The sequence below is a fragment of the Thermobia domestica genome, chromosome 8 (assembly GCF_964235325.1).
Source record: "Thermobia domestica chromosome 8, izTheDome1.hap1.1, whole genome shotgun sequence".
In the NCBI taxonomy this organism is placed as follows: domain Eukaryota; kingdom Metazoa; phylum Arthropoda; class Insecta; order Zygentoma; family Lepismatidae; genus Thermobia; species Thermobia domestica.
This window is the reverse complement of record NC_137461.1, coordinates 60,101,243-60,117,606: the sequence shown is the minus strand read 5'-3', so window position 1 is coordinate 60,117,606 and position 16,364 is coordinate 60,101,243. Positions and strand designations below refer to the sequence as shown.

At 35.2% G+C, this 16,364-nt stretch overlaps 1 protein-coding gene across 1 annotated transcript in view; it reads left to right on the top strand.

Moving 5' to 3' along the window:
• LOC145692936 (mannose-P-dolichol utilization defect 1 protein homolog) overlaps window positions 1–16,364 on the top strand; it is a 253,385-nt gene that overhangs the window by 39,541 nt on the left and 197,480 nt on the right. Inside the window, exon 3 of the mRNA XM_081768515.1 lies at window positions 8,828–8,960. Coding sequence (XP_081624641.1) covers window positions 8,828–8,960 — 133 coding nt within the window. The remainder of the gene's footprint in view (window positions 1–8,827; window positions 8,961–16,364) is intronic.

The following is a 16,364-nucleotide window of genomic DNA, read 5'->3' as shown; positions in this document are numbered from 1 at the left end:
CGTGTTTTCTTTTATTTGTTTTCTGCTCTTCTACACATTTTCTTTTGTAATTCAGTGATCACTTTTTATTATTTTAAATTGTTATTATATTCCCTAAAGCAGAACATGCCGCGATCTGCGATGTGAGATCGCAGAAAATTTGCCGTGCCTGTGCAGAAAAATTGAAAAAAAAAAAAAAAAAAAAAAACAGCAAACAGAAAAGTATAAAAACATGCCTGCTACTTGTAGATGTCTTAAATGACGGACGACTTGTATAAATATAGTTTGAACTGTTTCTTGCATCGCGTAAAGTGTATTTTTAACAACCACAAGTGTTTCTTCTTCAGAAATTTTTTGCAAATTTCCTGCAGAAAATTTTTGATCTTAAAAAAGCTCATCGCAGAAAGACAAAGAAAGTTCTGCCATCAGGATTATATTGGTTTGCTTCAGTATAGTCCCGTAATTTAAAAATATGAATGCATAAAAATAAATTCCATTTGTTAATTGGTAGTGAAATAAAATATGTAGCAGGAAAAACCTTCTCGTTCACTGGAAATCGTGCTGCGTTGTTGCAGAAGCACTGCAACGACCAGAGCCTTTAACTTCTGAGATAGGGGAAAGGAGACTTAACATTCGCACCATTTGTCGCACTGTAGAAACCTGGTCGTTGTATGCTCACTGCAACGCAAGACTCTGTAACTGATTGTTTTTCGCTTTTTAAAACGGATTAATGGATTTTACAGTTATACAAGTAAAAAATATGTTATTTAAAGTATATATGGGAGTATTAGAAACTGTTCTTTACTACTACTAGTGTTTTTCTTGAAATTGGTTGTTGCGCAACGTTGCAACACTATAACATTAGTCGCAACTGATATATATATATATATATATATATATATATATATATATATATATATATATATATATATATATATATATATATATATATATATATATATATAGTTTTTTTACTTTTGTTAATTTGTTAGAATGGTGAATGTGTGAGCTTATCCACTTCATTTCACAATAATAGATTCATTTTTCCATACAGTAATTTTACAACATTTACAGCTCAAAACAATTATAATTGCACTGTAGTGAAAATTGTTAGTTTTAATTCATTTAATTTGAAGTTAATTTTAATCAAGGTTGGCAAAAATCATGTTTTTTATTGAAAAAAAACAAAAACTTTTTTTGTTTAAACCCGGTTTATTTGATTTAAACCAGATTTTTTTGGTTTAAATAATTTGCTCCATGTATTTATATCACATATGAACAGAAATAAGTTTGTTTCGCCTTGTTGTTATTATGCAACAATCAGATTATGCTGGAAGAGGTCACATAAGCTTAAAGCGGAATCCAAACCGCTTCTTGGCTTACATCCGAGAGAAATTGTCCTCCATTTGAATTCGAAACTGGGACTTAATTGGCCACAAATGCGATACGTCTGCCGACTCACTCACGGATGACTCACGGTAAAAATACGTTGTATTGGTCTTTACATACTTGTTAATATAATTATCAAGAGTCATTTCAGAAGAAAAAAAGATAAACAGTTGCACGAGTGAAACCATTATACAGAAATACATATGGACAATTTCAAATACTGCAGAGTACAGAAGAACTAATTTAGTCCAAGTTTGTTCACTACGACTTTTATTAGTCCAAGTTAAAGAAATACAACTTAATTTACATGTCAGTAAGAAAAGTTAATATATGAATGATTTTAGTTCACCTTGACTCTGACGCATTTATACATAGATAGATTTCAGTAAATGCTTCACGTGGGGTTTGCATGACACCCCCCCCCCCCATATAAAAAGTGCGGCATTTCGGTGTATTTTATCAATAATAACATTATTAAAACGAAACAATAGTTAGATTTTTTCTTTGATTGCAATTGCATAACAATAACAAACTATAAAAAAATTACAGAAGAAACATTCATAAATTTTTATTTTTAAAAAGTTTTGTGTGTGTGTGTGTGTGTGTAGTATAATCTCTTCGAGTAATGAATGGGAAATTTAGGGCTGAATATAATACGAATAATATACGGAAGTGAAACCTGATAACCCACAAATGTGTGTTAATCAAGATTTTACGAACATTTTTCGTTTTTCGGTTTAAACCAGCCAACCCTGGTTTTAATCGTTACTTTTTCTGCCAATATTTAATTGTAATCAATTATTTTTTCAAAACTTTAATTTTTAATTTTAATTCATTAAATTTTATAGTAATTTTTCTTAGGGCATAAGGTAAGTAATGGGAAGAAAAGAAACGTCTTTTCCATTAAAGAAAAATAAAAGGATTGGAATTAATCTCAAACGTTAAAATGGCCAAACTTTCAATTGCTGGATATATTTATTATTTGGAAATATTTAACTGCTTGTTATTTCGGGATATTTATCTTTTTTCTCTCGTTTTTGTAGTATTTGCTTACGTACTATTTTATGAATTGCATTATAACAATATTGTGAAAGTTCAGAAACTTTTCACAAGTTTGTTTGCTACTGATACATAATAAGTTGAGGATAGTCACGAGAGATGGCACTACAGTGTGTTATGCCTGCTACTGCCATCTAGTGGAGAGTTTAGTATTTAATATGACTTACTGGAATTCAAGCACTTTGATTTATTTGAGACTTACATATGTTGAATACAATATCTTGTATTTTTAGAAGTATATTTTGTTAGTTTCTTTGTATTTGACAATACTTTGTGATACGTAGTCACTCATATGATGAAGCGATGTAACAACAACTTTCTTTTTTTCTTTTCTTTTTACGTAATAGTAGATTATAAAGTAATTTTGTATCCTATGCATCATTCTTCTTACAGTTGTAAGACGAATTCCATAAAACTATAATAGATAAGATTATCCTTTGCTAGATAATGGGTCAACACCGGATATGTTCAATAGTACACGATGCAATTTTGGCGTTTATCTAATTTGGCAAATAAGCGACAATAGAGTTGTTGATTTCAGCTGACATGTTAAAATACAATTTAATGAGGAAGGATAGACGAACAGTTATTGCTTTTTGTTCGCAGTTGGGAGTTCGCTGATTCGAATCCAGGCACCATCTACTCTGATAGATTCTCCCATTAATCCTAATTTCCTTGAGATGAATGTGTGGATAGTTCCTTTTATTTTAATAAACTCTGTTTGATTTCTTTCCCAAATTGTTTTTCGCCTACAGTGTAAATATGTTGATGTGTCGGGAATCTGGTAAATGAATTTAAACAACTTTGTAATTATTGTAAAAAGAAATAGTTTAACCTATTTATTGCTGACAATGATCAATAAAATCCTATGTATTTGGTGCTCGCACTTGAGTATGGATTGAGGGGAACATTCGAATGTTGCTGCTTCATATAACTTGCTTTCAGGTTGATAAAAAATAATCTGGATCTAAGATGGCGGCCATGAACCGGAAGTGCCATCAAATATATAGCCGTATTCAATGTACAATGGTAAACTCAGAATGACCGACACCTTCTGGATATCTGAGAAAGAAAGGTGTCTGGGACCGTCGACTTACCATATATTTTGTAATCTGCATCAGCTATATATATAAAAGAATAAATCCACTGACTCATTCTCTAATTCATCATCACTATATCTCCGAAACTGTTAGGCGCAGAAGCTTCTGATTTGTATAAATATTGTTTTGTTCTTGAGCCTTAGGCTACAGATTAGGTGGGATTTTGCGAAATACGGTACTTAACGAAAAAGGGCGCTTGAGTATTTTTTTCCTGTTCACCATATCTCTAAAACTATCAAAACCTTGTAACTTTATATATATATATATATATATATATATATATATATATATATATACAGGGTGCGGCACGTAAAACCGGCACGTAAAGTGAACACATAAAATGAAATGTAATGTATTGAATATGACTACTCACCTTCACAGCAGGTGCTGAAAGTGTCCTCCGCCCACTTCAACACACATGTGAGCACGATTGAGGAGATTCATATATACCCTTGTCAGTTCTTGTGTTGTAATGCTATTGGTGACATCCTGGATCCTGGTCTTGAGTTCTTCAATTGTGTGCGGATTTGTTTCGTATACCCTTCTCTTTAACAGTCCCCATAAGTAAAAGTCACACGTGGATAAGTCTGGTGACCGAGGAGGCCACAAGCCTTTGCTGATTGTCCTCTCTGGTGTAAACATCTCATGCACAAGGGACAATGATGCAGCTGATGTGTGGCATGTTGCACTGTCCTGCTGAAAGTAACATAACTGACGCTCCTCTTCGGTCAAGTGTGTATAAAACTCCTCCAGGATTCCCATATACACGTCACTGTTCACTGTTGTCTCAAAGAATATTAGCCCAATTACGCATGTGGCGGAAATGGCACACCAAACACCAATCTTCTCATCATGCAAGGGTACCTGGTGGATTGCGTGTGGATTTTCTGTCGACCAATACCGGTTGTTTTGGGAATTTACGTACCCAGACAGGTGGAACCACGCCTCGTCACTCATGATGAGCATTAGTGGATCCAAGAAACCACTGGCAACATTGCTCAACAGCCATGAACAGAAATGCACCCTCTTCTGCAGGTCAGGCTCCTTCAGTTCTTGCACAACACTTATCCGGTACGGTTTTAACTTCAATCCCTTAAAACACGTCTGCAACTTCTCTCACTCGCATGAACCTGTTGACTCAATCTCCTGGTTGACTTTCGAGGACTTCTTGTCATTATCTCCTCCACCTGCATCTTTAATTCAGGTGTGCAGACAGATGGTCGTCTGTTCCTGGGAGCATTTTGAACCGATCCTGTACGCCGCCATTTTTCAATCAATTCCTGAATGGTGCTTTTTGCTGGCACAGAACGTCCTGGAAATTTCTCCCGCAACAAATTCTTTGTTTTCACAAAAGATCCAGTGAGAATGAACCCTTCAACAATGGCAACACGCTCGGGTATCGAATACGGCATTATCACACACTGACACTCACCCGGCTTAACACAACGAGGCCTTTTTCTCAACTGGTTTCGACAAGTTTCACTGGCTGCGGCTGCACGTGACTGCTGCAGGTCACGTAAGTCGACCCGACCTCGACACGCCATCTCTTGGTAGGAAGGTAGATTATTTAAGTGTTGCCAAAAACACAATATACCAGAATATTACGACGGGCCGGTTTTACGTGCCGCACCCTGTATATATATACCAGTGTTGTTCCCACTTTCGGAAGCACTCCTGTAAGTCCACATTGTGAAGGGTGTTCAGGACTCGTTGCGATCTCACTTGGATGTCTTCAATGAAGTCAAAACATCGCCCTTTCAACGCGAGTTTCATCTACGGGAACAGATAGAAGTCACACGGGGCTAGGTCACGGGAATAGGAAGGAAATTCTCTCAACGAGCGAGGTGAGGTGTGCGCGGGCTCGTTGTCATGGTGCGGCAACTAGTCTTTCGTTTTCTACAGCTCTGGCCATTTGTGCCGAACATCTTCTCTCAGTCTCTTCAAAATCTGGCAGTCAAACTTTCCGTTGGCATTTTAACCAGGTGGAACAAACTGCATACGAGCAATTCCTTGAATGTCGAAAAAGAATATCAGTATCGACTTGATGTTGCAGCGAACTTGCCGAGTTTTTTCGGCCTTGTAGAGAAAAGCGTTTACCATTGTGATGATTACCGCTTCGTTTCCAGTTCATAACCATAGACTCAAGATTCATCATCTGTAATGACTCTAGATAAGAAGTTTGGACACTTTCGAACTCTGTTGCAGCTCAGTGCACGTGTGACTCTGAGGTTATTTGGTCGATGGTAAGGAAGCAAGGGACAAACTTCGCTGCAGTTCGTCTCATGTTCAGTTCATCGGATAGAGTTCGTTGACATGTACCATACGACAGTCGAAATCTGTAATGATACAAACGTCGTGAATTGTCTGCCTTGTGTCTTCGCGAACCACATCACGCACTTTCATTATCATTTCCGGTATTGTGCATATTGACAGTCGACCAATGTTTGTCATTTTCCACAGATTCGCGGTCTTCTTTGAAACACTTGAAGCACTCAAATGTTCTTGCTTGACTCAGTGCACTCTCATCAAATGCCTCTTTCAGCATACGGTGGGTTTCGGCTACAGTTTTCTTCAACTTGATACAGAACTTTGTGCAAATCCGTTGCTCTTTACGTCAACCATTTAACAAATCGCAGAAGTATTGAAACTCATCCTGACGCACAACTACAGCTCAAAAATGAATGCGTCAAAGATGACGCACAGTAGCTAATACATTTACCTCGAGACATCTAGCGGCGGAATGTCGTACTGCTACTGATTTACCCGCTAAAAAATTCTCGCATATTTTGGATAGCACCTCCAGGGTGTCCCAGGAGGAAGGGGCAATACTTCGGAAAATGGTAGTTTGGGTGATTCTAAGCAATAAAGTTCATATGAACATGGGCCGTAATCACAGCGGTTTGAGAGCTACAGGTTGTGAACCATTTTTAACATTATATTGCATATTGCTCAACCTGTAGTTATCCTCCTACAGAGGTGATACATAGCGGATTACAAAGGTGATGGAATGGCTATTCCAACTATGTGCAGCATGTGGCAATTGTGTTTTCTGAAGAGAAGTTATTGAGGGATATTTGGAAATCAGTGTTGCCATCCAGTTTCTTTAAATAACCTTAACTTTCTCAAATTTCCCTCAATAGCTTCCCTTCCAAAGACACCACTGCCACATGTTGCATACCGTTTGAAAGGCCATTCCATCGTCTATCAAATCCGCTGTATTTCACCTCTATAGAATAACAGCAGAGTGAGAAATATGCAATATAATGTTAAAAATGGTTCACAACCTGTAGCTCTCAAACCGTTGAGATTAGGACCAATGTTCATAGGAACTTTTTTTGCTTAGAATCACCCATACTACCATTTCCCCAAATATTACCCCTTTCTCCTGGGACACTCATATAATCCTTGTACCCTAGGATGCATGTAAGGCATGTTTTTTTCGAAATACGATCCCTAAATGTGGAGGGGGCTGGAGAGCTACTGTTCCGTCCTGTGGTAGTCGGAAATTATTAATTTAGTTCTTTGATTTTTAGATTGCAACTTGAGATTTGGAATATAAGAAGTCTTCATAGGGCAGGCGCGTTGAAATCCGTAACGAATGAGTTAGAAAAATATAGGATGGACTTGGTAGGAGTTCATTAAGCTAGATGGAATACAGAATAAAGGGAGCAGTAAAGTCCGGAAAATTTACAGAGAAGGAAATAAAAAAATCACCAACTAGGAACAAGAGTTTTTTGTTCATAAACGAATAATATCAGCAGTTAAGCGGGTTGAATTTGTTAGTAATAGACTTTTTTTATTACTCTTAAGGGTCGGTGATATGATATTATTGTTTTAAATGTACATGCTCCAACAAAAGATAAGGATGACGATATAAAATACGGTTTTCACAAAGAAGTAGAACGGATATATGACCAACTTCTGCGATACCATATGAAAATTCTGTTAGGGAATTTTAATGCGAAGGTAGGACAAGAGGATGATTTCAAACCGATTATAGGGAACAAGAATTTGTATAATGAAAGTAATGAGAACGGTATTAGACTCGTGAACTTTGCAACATCCAAAAACCTTATCGTAAAGAGTACAAAATTCCCACATCGCCACGATCATAAATATACTTGAACCTCACCAGTTTAGAAAAATTAGAGGACTAGGCAAGAGGGGAATACCAAATGGAAGTGTCGAATAGATTCTCCATTTTGGAAGGTTAGGAATGCATTAGTGTTGAGGATACTTGGGTTTAAATTAGGGATAGCATTAAAATTTCAGCAAAAGAGCAATTGGGGCACGCAGAAATACATAGGAACAAACCATGATTCGACCAGGAATGCATTAAACTAACTGAGAGGAGAAAGCAAGCAAAACTGCGTTGGCTACAATATCCAAACGATATAACTACACAAACTTTCGTTGATATTAGGCGGGAAACTTCCAAAACTTTTAGAACATAGAAACGCGATTTTTTGAAAGCTAATATAGTGAACAACTTGAAGATAATAGTAAAAACAATCAAAAGCACGCGGAGTATTATAAAGACATCAACGAATTTAAGAAAGTCATCAACCTCGTGCTTATAGATCAAAGAAAGACGACGGAACAATTATCAGACGACGGATACAGATAACATTTTGAATAGATGAAAATATTTCTTTGACGATTTACTTAACACGCAGCCGAAAACTAACGTTTGTGTCGGTTGGGAAATGCATACACCAGATTCATATATTCCAGAGCCTAACGAACAGAAATAGAAATTGCTATTAAGAAATTAAAGAAACACAAATCTCTGGATGTAAACGAAATTCCGGCTAAGCTAATTTTAGCTGGTGGGGAAAGATTGTGGATAAGATATACAAACTCATTCTTCTTATCGGAACAAGAAGGAATTGCCACAAGAATGGAAAGAATCAATTGTTGTTCCAATTTACAAGAAAGACGACAAAACTGACTGTAATAATCATTGTGGCATCTCCCTTCTGTCAACAGTCTGAAAGACATGACCAAGAATAGCTTAAGTCACGTGTTTGAGGACTAGAAGAAACATTGTAATAAGTGCATTGAGATGCGTAGGAGTATGAAAAATTATGTTAACATTGCAGGAGAGTAATAAACAATAATAAATTTCAACCTTAATCTTTCTTGATCAGAAAGTCATATTTGTTTTGGAAGTTGTGTTGTAAGACCAAAAGAACATTGGTAAGAAGTGTAAACCATTTTGTGATCTTAAATTAGTTTGTTTTTCTTTATAACTCGCTTCTAAGAGACAGTTAGTTGCATATATATATTTTTCTTTACAGTAAAGGTGCCTCAGATTTTGAAGATTCTCAATCACAGAAGTGCGCAAGGTATAAATATCTTCGGAGTAATGCTCGAACTTTTCGCTATTACAGCGAGTTTATCCTATAGTTTTACAAAAGGATTCCCATTTAGGTAAGTAGAATTTTATGTTATAATTTCTAGTATATCTTATAATTCTGATACGTGTCTTGTATATGTTCAAAATGCTGTAACATCTTCAGGAAGTTCAATGATGCTGTCAGTGATTCATCCAGAACTGCTCTCCTCTTTGGGAGATCGCCAGTCCATTCGCATGAAGCTACTCTCATGGTTTGTACATCTTATTAGGAAATATATTTGCAAGGAGATTATTGTGATTGTTATATATAAAATTGCTTTCTAAGCTACTACTATTTTCTTTAGGTGTATTCTGTCTTGCATTGACCGATCTTAACACTGAAATTTGATAGGATTGCAGAAAATGAAGGAATAATAACGAAAATGATAATATAATTGGTGTGGCGGCAATCCTGGTTTCTTTAACGAAATATGTTGCTAGTAATTTATTCAAATCCAAACGAACACACTGAGACAACTGAATATCAAAATAGATTACATTTATTTACCATTTATCATATGTTTGTAAAGTCGGTTCATTACACTATTAAATCGTCAATCAAATTCCACTTATTAGAATTAGGTTTACCTTACCTTAATAGTTTGATATCTCGTCACTTGAGGTTTATCTTTCATAGTTACGAATGTATATCAAACGTTTCGTCTGATTACTGTACTACTGGCACTGCACAGCAAGTCATTGGTGGCCAACTAACAACATCCACCAATTAAGTACATTCCAACAATTCAATTTTCCTATCAAAATTCTTCAAATGAAATCATACTTTGATTGACATATCCATCCTTCTGGCTACTTTGTCCTTCTGATCTTGTTTGATTCTGAAAAGAAAGATGGAAAGGGTACGCTGAGTCAGTTGTAGAGCGTTTACGTCCAGTGCGAGGAGTCCCAAGAAGTTTCCTAATCGTTGCGGTATCCCTTCGATGAAACCATAAATGGTAGATCTATCACTTCGTTTCATTATTGGGTCTCCATAGTTTGGAAGTTCCTATCATACTTTCACAATATGAAACAAAACTTCATTTATTTAAGAGAAGTTATGTAATATCAATTTTACCAGTCATTTGAAAGCTATTGGAAGAAGTTACAGGAACAAGAGCTGTTTCAATAAATCCACTTTAAGCGTGCTGCGCCTTAGAAAATAAGAATGGGAAGGTAGCCAGCGAGAGAAGAGAAGTCTTAGAAAGGTTGAGTTGTGGACTTACATGAGAATAGAAATAGACCGTGTGGCCTAGATATTGAAGTAGAAAATGAAGTACCCGAGGATGATAAAGGGTTTAATATTCTTGGGGATGAACTTGAAAAGCTATTTCCGAGATTAGGAAAGGCAACCGGGATAGTTCATATACCAGTCGAATTCATTAAAAAATATGGGAGACAAGGGTAAGAAAAGAGGCACCGCGGCCTCTCGAGTGATCTGATGTAAGAATCCTAATGTTAATCTATAATGAAAACAATATTAGAAGTCAATCTGTATTATATATTTTTTTAAAGCATGAAAAGCATTAAATCTCCTTACAGTCTAAAAATTCATAATTCCTCCTCCATTACACGTACACAAAACATAAAGAGCGTTGAATGGTTGAATATTTTAGAAAAAAATGTAAAGTTAATAAAGATCCATTAATTGATTCTGATAAGGCATTCTAAATAAGTCTAATATTAATGTAATTAAAGTTGAATACCAGAACCCAGGGGAGGGCACTTGCACTCCGACACTGGCACTCAGACAGTAAACAAACCGAAGTAGCAGTAGTTGTTCCAGAGCATCCTTCTTATTCTCCGGACTTGGCTCCAAAGACTTCTTTCACTAATTGACAGTAACTCTGAATGATTAACGAAACACGCAGTTATTGCTCACACCAAGATGGGAGTCGCAGCCCAATCAGACTGATCTGTAGTGTAAAAAGTGCATTGCGTTAAGAAAGGTTGACCTGCAACTCCCACTTCTGTGTTATAGCAATACTATGCTGAATGAAACTATTATGCAGGTATGGAGATTTCCTATTTTCTTAGTGTGGCTGAGAATTTATCAACTTATCTTTGTACAATAAATGTTTATAGTTTGTACTTTGTTCTAAAATGTGTTCACAGTAAACTCATGAAATTGACAACTTAACATTGACTTCTTTAAAACGTTAGAGAGTTACATGTTCACATTTATAGTTCACATTGGATTTGTGCTCGATTCTGTTAGGTCACTAACAATTTCAAGACGCGCGTTGCAGGAGGCTTTGCCATATTGAAGAAAATATATTATCGGTACACATCATACTAAATGGATTTTCGTAAAACATTATTTCCTGTTAGGTCAGAAACTTCTCATGTACTGTATATCCATACACATCATTATTAATTAGTATTTTATTGTTTAATTAATTAGTACTTCGTAGGTTCACTATGTAATCATCTCAGGTAATTTCTTATGGAAGGACCACTTAGTGGTTCACTACGTGATCATTTCGGTAGTTTCTTAGAGAAGGAGCAAGGATAAACGTAGATTTCTTGCATTACTATTATTATTATTACTATTTGTAAATTGATTGGTTTCTTCCTTTGCTGCAAATATATTCGTAATCTTATTTATGTATGTGGAGAATTTACTTTCTTAAGCCTTCGTTTATGTTATATTAAGAAAGAACTACAATCTTGTAATGGAAAAAGACAAATAACGTGTTGATGTATTTTGTTTCAACGTTTTATAGCAGTCTTCTTGTTGTTGATACATGTTCGTGATTAAAAAATGTGAACCCAGAGGGATCCTTTCGCTTCCCTTCCCCTCTCTTTGCACCTGCTCTTCTTTCCGTGTAATGATGATCGGATCTCGATACTGCGGCCTTGAGAAACCTTCATAGACATGTTGGGGAAATTAATTTTAAATTGGGTCCGCCAGATTATCTCAATAGGGTTCCAGCGGCACAGCTTATGGCGCTGCTGAAAAACTCGCTACAGAAAAATAATTCATCATACTTTGGTTCGTTTGTCCGGCAGGGGGTACCTCCTTTTGGCCGATGGTAACCTCTCTCCGAGCTGTTCAGGTCGCACCTTCTCTGACAGTATACAAGTCTGTGATGTAGCCGCTCCCTCGTGTTTTTATATCGGAGTGTGTGTTCAAGCATTTTTTTTCTTTGGTTTTTTATTATTATTATTAATATGTATCGTGTCCCCTATAAAAGTATAGAAGCAACAAATACACAAAGAGTTGTGTATCATTCTTCGATATTATTGTTATATTTATCTCCAGTATTTATTAATCTGTATCATAATAAAGTGATATATTTTAGTTTAGTGGGCAGAAGTCCAACTGATTTCTTGTAAATAAAATTTTAATGACATCGTTTTGAAAATAGTATTTTAGAACATTGACTATTTTTACTTGAATCTTTATATCAAAATTAGTTTGAATTTAAGAATTTGTGCATCGTAGTGTTCTGACAAGGCTTAACCTACTCAGTTTACACTATTCTTATAATTCATTATTATTATTATCATTTTTCTTTGTAACCACGTACAAGATATATATTAATATCTTACAAGTGCTGTATTGTTACCTAAGAGGTGTTCACAGCATTCTAAATAAAACAATTATTTTGATTCTGATTATTATTATAAAAAGTGCTATTGATTAAATTCTACGGTACCTACGTTTTTTCTCTTACATGTATAATTCAATAACAAATTCATGTTCCTATGAGTGCACATAGTTCCAGGTTTAATTCCAGTCCTGTTTTATCCAAATAAAGATCCAAACTCAACTCTTGGCTCCACAGTATATAAGGGTAAGAGGCTTAATGTGTTGTGAATATAATTTCAACACTAGCTATTCTGACTATTTTGGAGAGAATTACAGTAGGGTAATATAAGTTTTTAACAAAGAGGTCAACTTTATATTTTATTATTTATTTTGGTAACAATATGCTATGTGTCTACCATGTGATGATATAGATATTCGATTAATACATGTTATTTTCTTGATACATATTTTAAAAGAAATGTGATTAAATTTCCTTAAGAAATCATTCAAAATCTTCTAAAATTTAAAGAACAGTGTGTAGAGTTATCTTTAAAAAAAAAAAAAAGGTTTACACTCTTCATCTTTCTGAAATTTTCTTCCAAACTTATGTATCGAAACTGATTGTGTATAAGTAGAAAGGATTTTAAATTTAATTTTTTTTAAATATGTTAAATATGTGTGCGACAATGTGCGGAAATTTTCTTTGTTTTAATCTTATCAGTTAAAAATAATTGAAGTGTTTAAAATATTTTCGAGGTTTATTAAACATAAACGGCCACATCCTTAACTAGAGAAAAGCTTCTTTTGAAGTTTATATATTTCTTTTAACCCTTCAATAATTTCTTTTTATACATGCAGTGTTTGTTTTTAAGTAATCAATTTTGAAACCATATTTGAATTTAGGCTAGTTTACTTTGTATTCAAACGATGTCCCAGCCACATCTACACTCATAACTCTGCGTTCGTTTATGGCCAAAAATAACTTTTTTTACAAACAATATTTAAATCATGGATTTTAGAACACAATAAGCCAGCGTTTTTCAAACTATGATCTTCCCAGTATACCTTTGTGGTCGTCTTAGGTTAAACATTAGTCCGAAAGAAAGAAAAAAAAAGCTAATGAATTGCTTACCACACACTAAATATAAGAATCTCAGACGGGTTTGGATTATACAAATAATAAAATTCTAATATCTTATACAGATGTATTTTTATTAGATGTTCTTGATAAACTTCCATTGTGTTTTAAATGCTAATTATGTTCATCTATGAATACCAATATGAGGTAAAGAGAATTTTATTAATACGAGGGGCATTCAATAAGTAAAGAGACAAATTGCTATAGCTCAATAAAGATTTATTTCAATCTTTCAAAACTAAGGCTATTTTTCAATATAATCACCCTTTACAGTTATGCATTTGTCCCAACTTTTGCAGCTTCCTAATTCCCTTGGCGAAGAAATCTTTCAATTTACCCCGAAGCCACCTTTGCACCGCTGCCTTAACTTCCTCATTGTTAGCAAATCTTGTTCCACGTAGGGCGTCTTTGAGTGGTCCAGTTCCAACACTTACTTGAACTTCCTCAGCTATCATTTCAACAGTAATTCTTCTGTTATCACGAATAAGTCCGTCAATCCTCGATTCCAACGAAGAACCAAAAACTTCCACTGGACGTCCACATCGGGGTTCATCACCTACACTTGTTCGGCCATTTTTAAACCGATCAACCCACTTGTACACATTCGCACGGTTCATACAACTGTTACCGTACTGTCTCAACATTCGAGAAAAAATTTCACTTGGTTTTACACCTTCTGCGACTAAAAACCTAATGACTGAGCGCTGTTCTTCTAAGGTGCAATCTTCTAGAGGACTTGCCATGATGAATTGATATTTTTGAAGTTATGTTGACATAAAATTACGAAACAGCAGATCAGAGCATATCCCAAGGTTGCCAGCTAACACCCCTGAAACAAACAAACAAAAAAAAAAAAAAATGATTAGTGTTAAAAATATAGACTTTGTCTCTTTATTTATTGAATGATCCTCGTATAATCTAAAAACATAAGTATGCTGGTTGATGCCTGAAACTTAAGTATAGTAACTCAAAGATAAATTTACTTTTGAAAGGGACAAGAGTAAGGTTAAAAGTGGTCCCCACTTAATTAAAAAAAAAAAAAAGTTTGAGAAATGGTGCAATAAGCCATTTAACAACACATGAACCGTTATGGATTGTAGCGGTAAGGAGTTCAGTGTCAATGCTGATATTAAGTCTTCTTCTTCACTTAGGTAAAATAACAAACAGAAAAGCAGTAGATACGTATGGAGGATGTAAGGTTGAAGGTTAACTTGTTTCTTGGAACCATGGCATGTGTTATGAGCATGAATGTTATTAACAGCGTTGAAAGAATGTGCCTTCTTCATTGTTACGCTTAAAATATAACATATCGCGAAGCGAGTAGGTCATCTTTCCACCTTCTTCTGAGACTATTGAATTAAACATAAGGAAACAAATAAATCCTTCGTGGCTACAAACAAGTGTGTTTGCTTGATCAAGACACAGAAAGTTTTAAAGCTCCATTGGTTGTATGAAACTTAGGACTGATGATATTTTTGTAGCTATGTTTAAGTAACTTCAGTTTCCTTTTCTTTTCATATTAACACTATAATAGGACTTGCTGTAAGAGAGTCGAATTTAAGTCATGGGATTTCGTTCTCGTGATATAAATAGCAGTGATAAATCTGTTATTCTGACTTTGGGAGAGGTGACGAAATATTGCGTCTAATATGATTCAAGGACGCTAGAGTCAGTGGTGCTATTCAGACGGTTCGCACCGGTTCGCGTGAACCGGTTATTAAAATATTTCGAGTTCGCAGAACCGTTTGTTATACCGAGATAAAGCTATCTACCTACCTACTTATAGGGCTGTGCGATATGTCGATATATCGATATCGTCGATATCGATATCATCTTATATCGATAATCGATATTGCAAAAATATCGATGTCGATATATCGATACCGTCGATATTCGATATCGATATCCGGTATTGTCGATATTCGATATCGATATCCGATATTGTCGATATTCGATATCGATATCCGATATTGTCGATATTCGATATCGATATCCGATATCGTCGATATTCGATATCGATATCCGATATTGTCGATATTCGATATCGATATCCGATATTGTCGATATTCGATATCGATATCCGATATCGTCGATATTCGATATCGATATCCGATATCGTCGATATTCGATATTGGTGTTTCACATTCCTCGAAAAAATTGCGGCGGGTTTTGCTTATATATATATATATATATATATATATATATATATATATATATAACGCTTTTTGGCTCGCGATAGTAGCTGCATTTGCATTTCTTAACCGAATGAAACCAAACTGCACGATACTCGTATGAGGCAGGAAAACGCACCGTTTCATGAGTCAAATTAATGTAGGGCTTGGGGACTATGCTTCCCAACATTCCATGTTAATATTTAATTTTCTCTTTTGACTTCATTTCTTAACAGAATAAAGCCAAATTTACAGAGGATTAGTATAGGTTAAAAATTTGGTTACTTTTGAAGATAGTCTAAATCGGCGGCGGTATTGTAGGGATGTTTCTACGTCTACTTAATCCACCTAAATATTGTGTTTTTAACTTATATTATCGGCTACACTTCTTCACCGAATCAAACCAAACTTTGTGCAAAAATTGTATTGGGCAGAAATGATGTTCCTTTCGAAGATAAATCCAAAACCAGTGCAGAGCCGGGGAGCTATGCCCTCCAAAATATTTCACATCATTAACATGGCTGCATTCGTTAACCGAGTTAACTTGATATCCTCACTACAATTAATGTTTGTGCTGTATTGCCATTGCGAGTGAAGA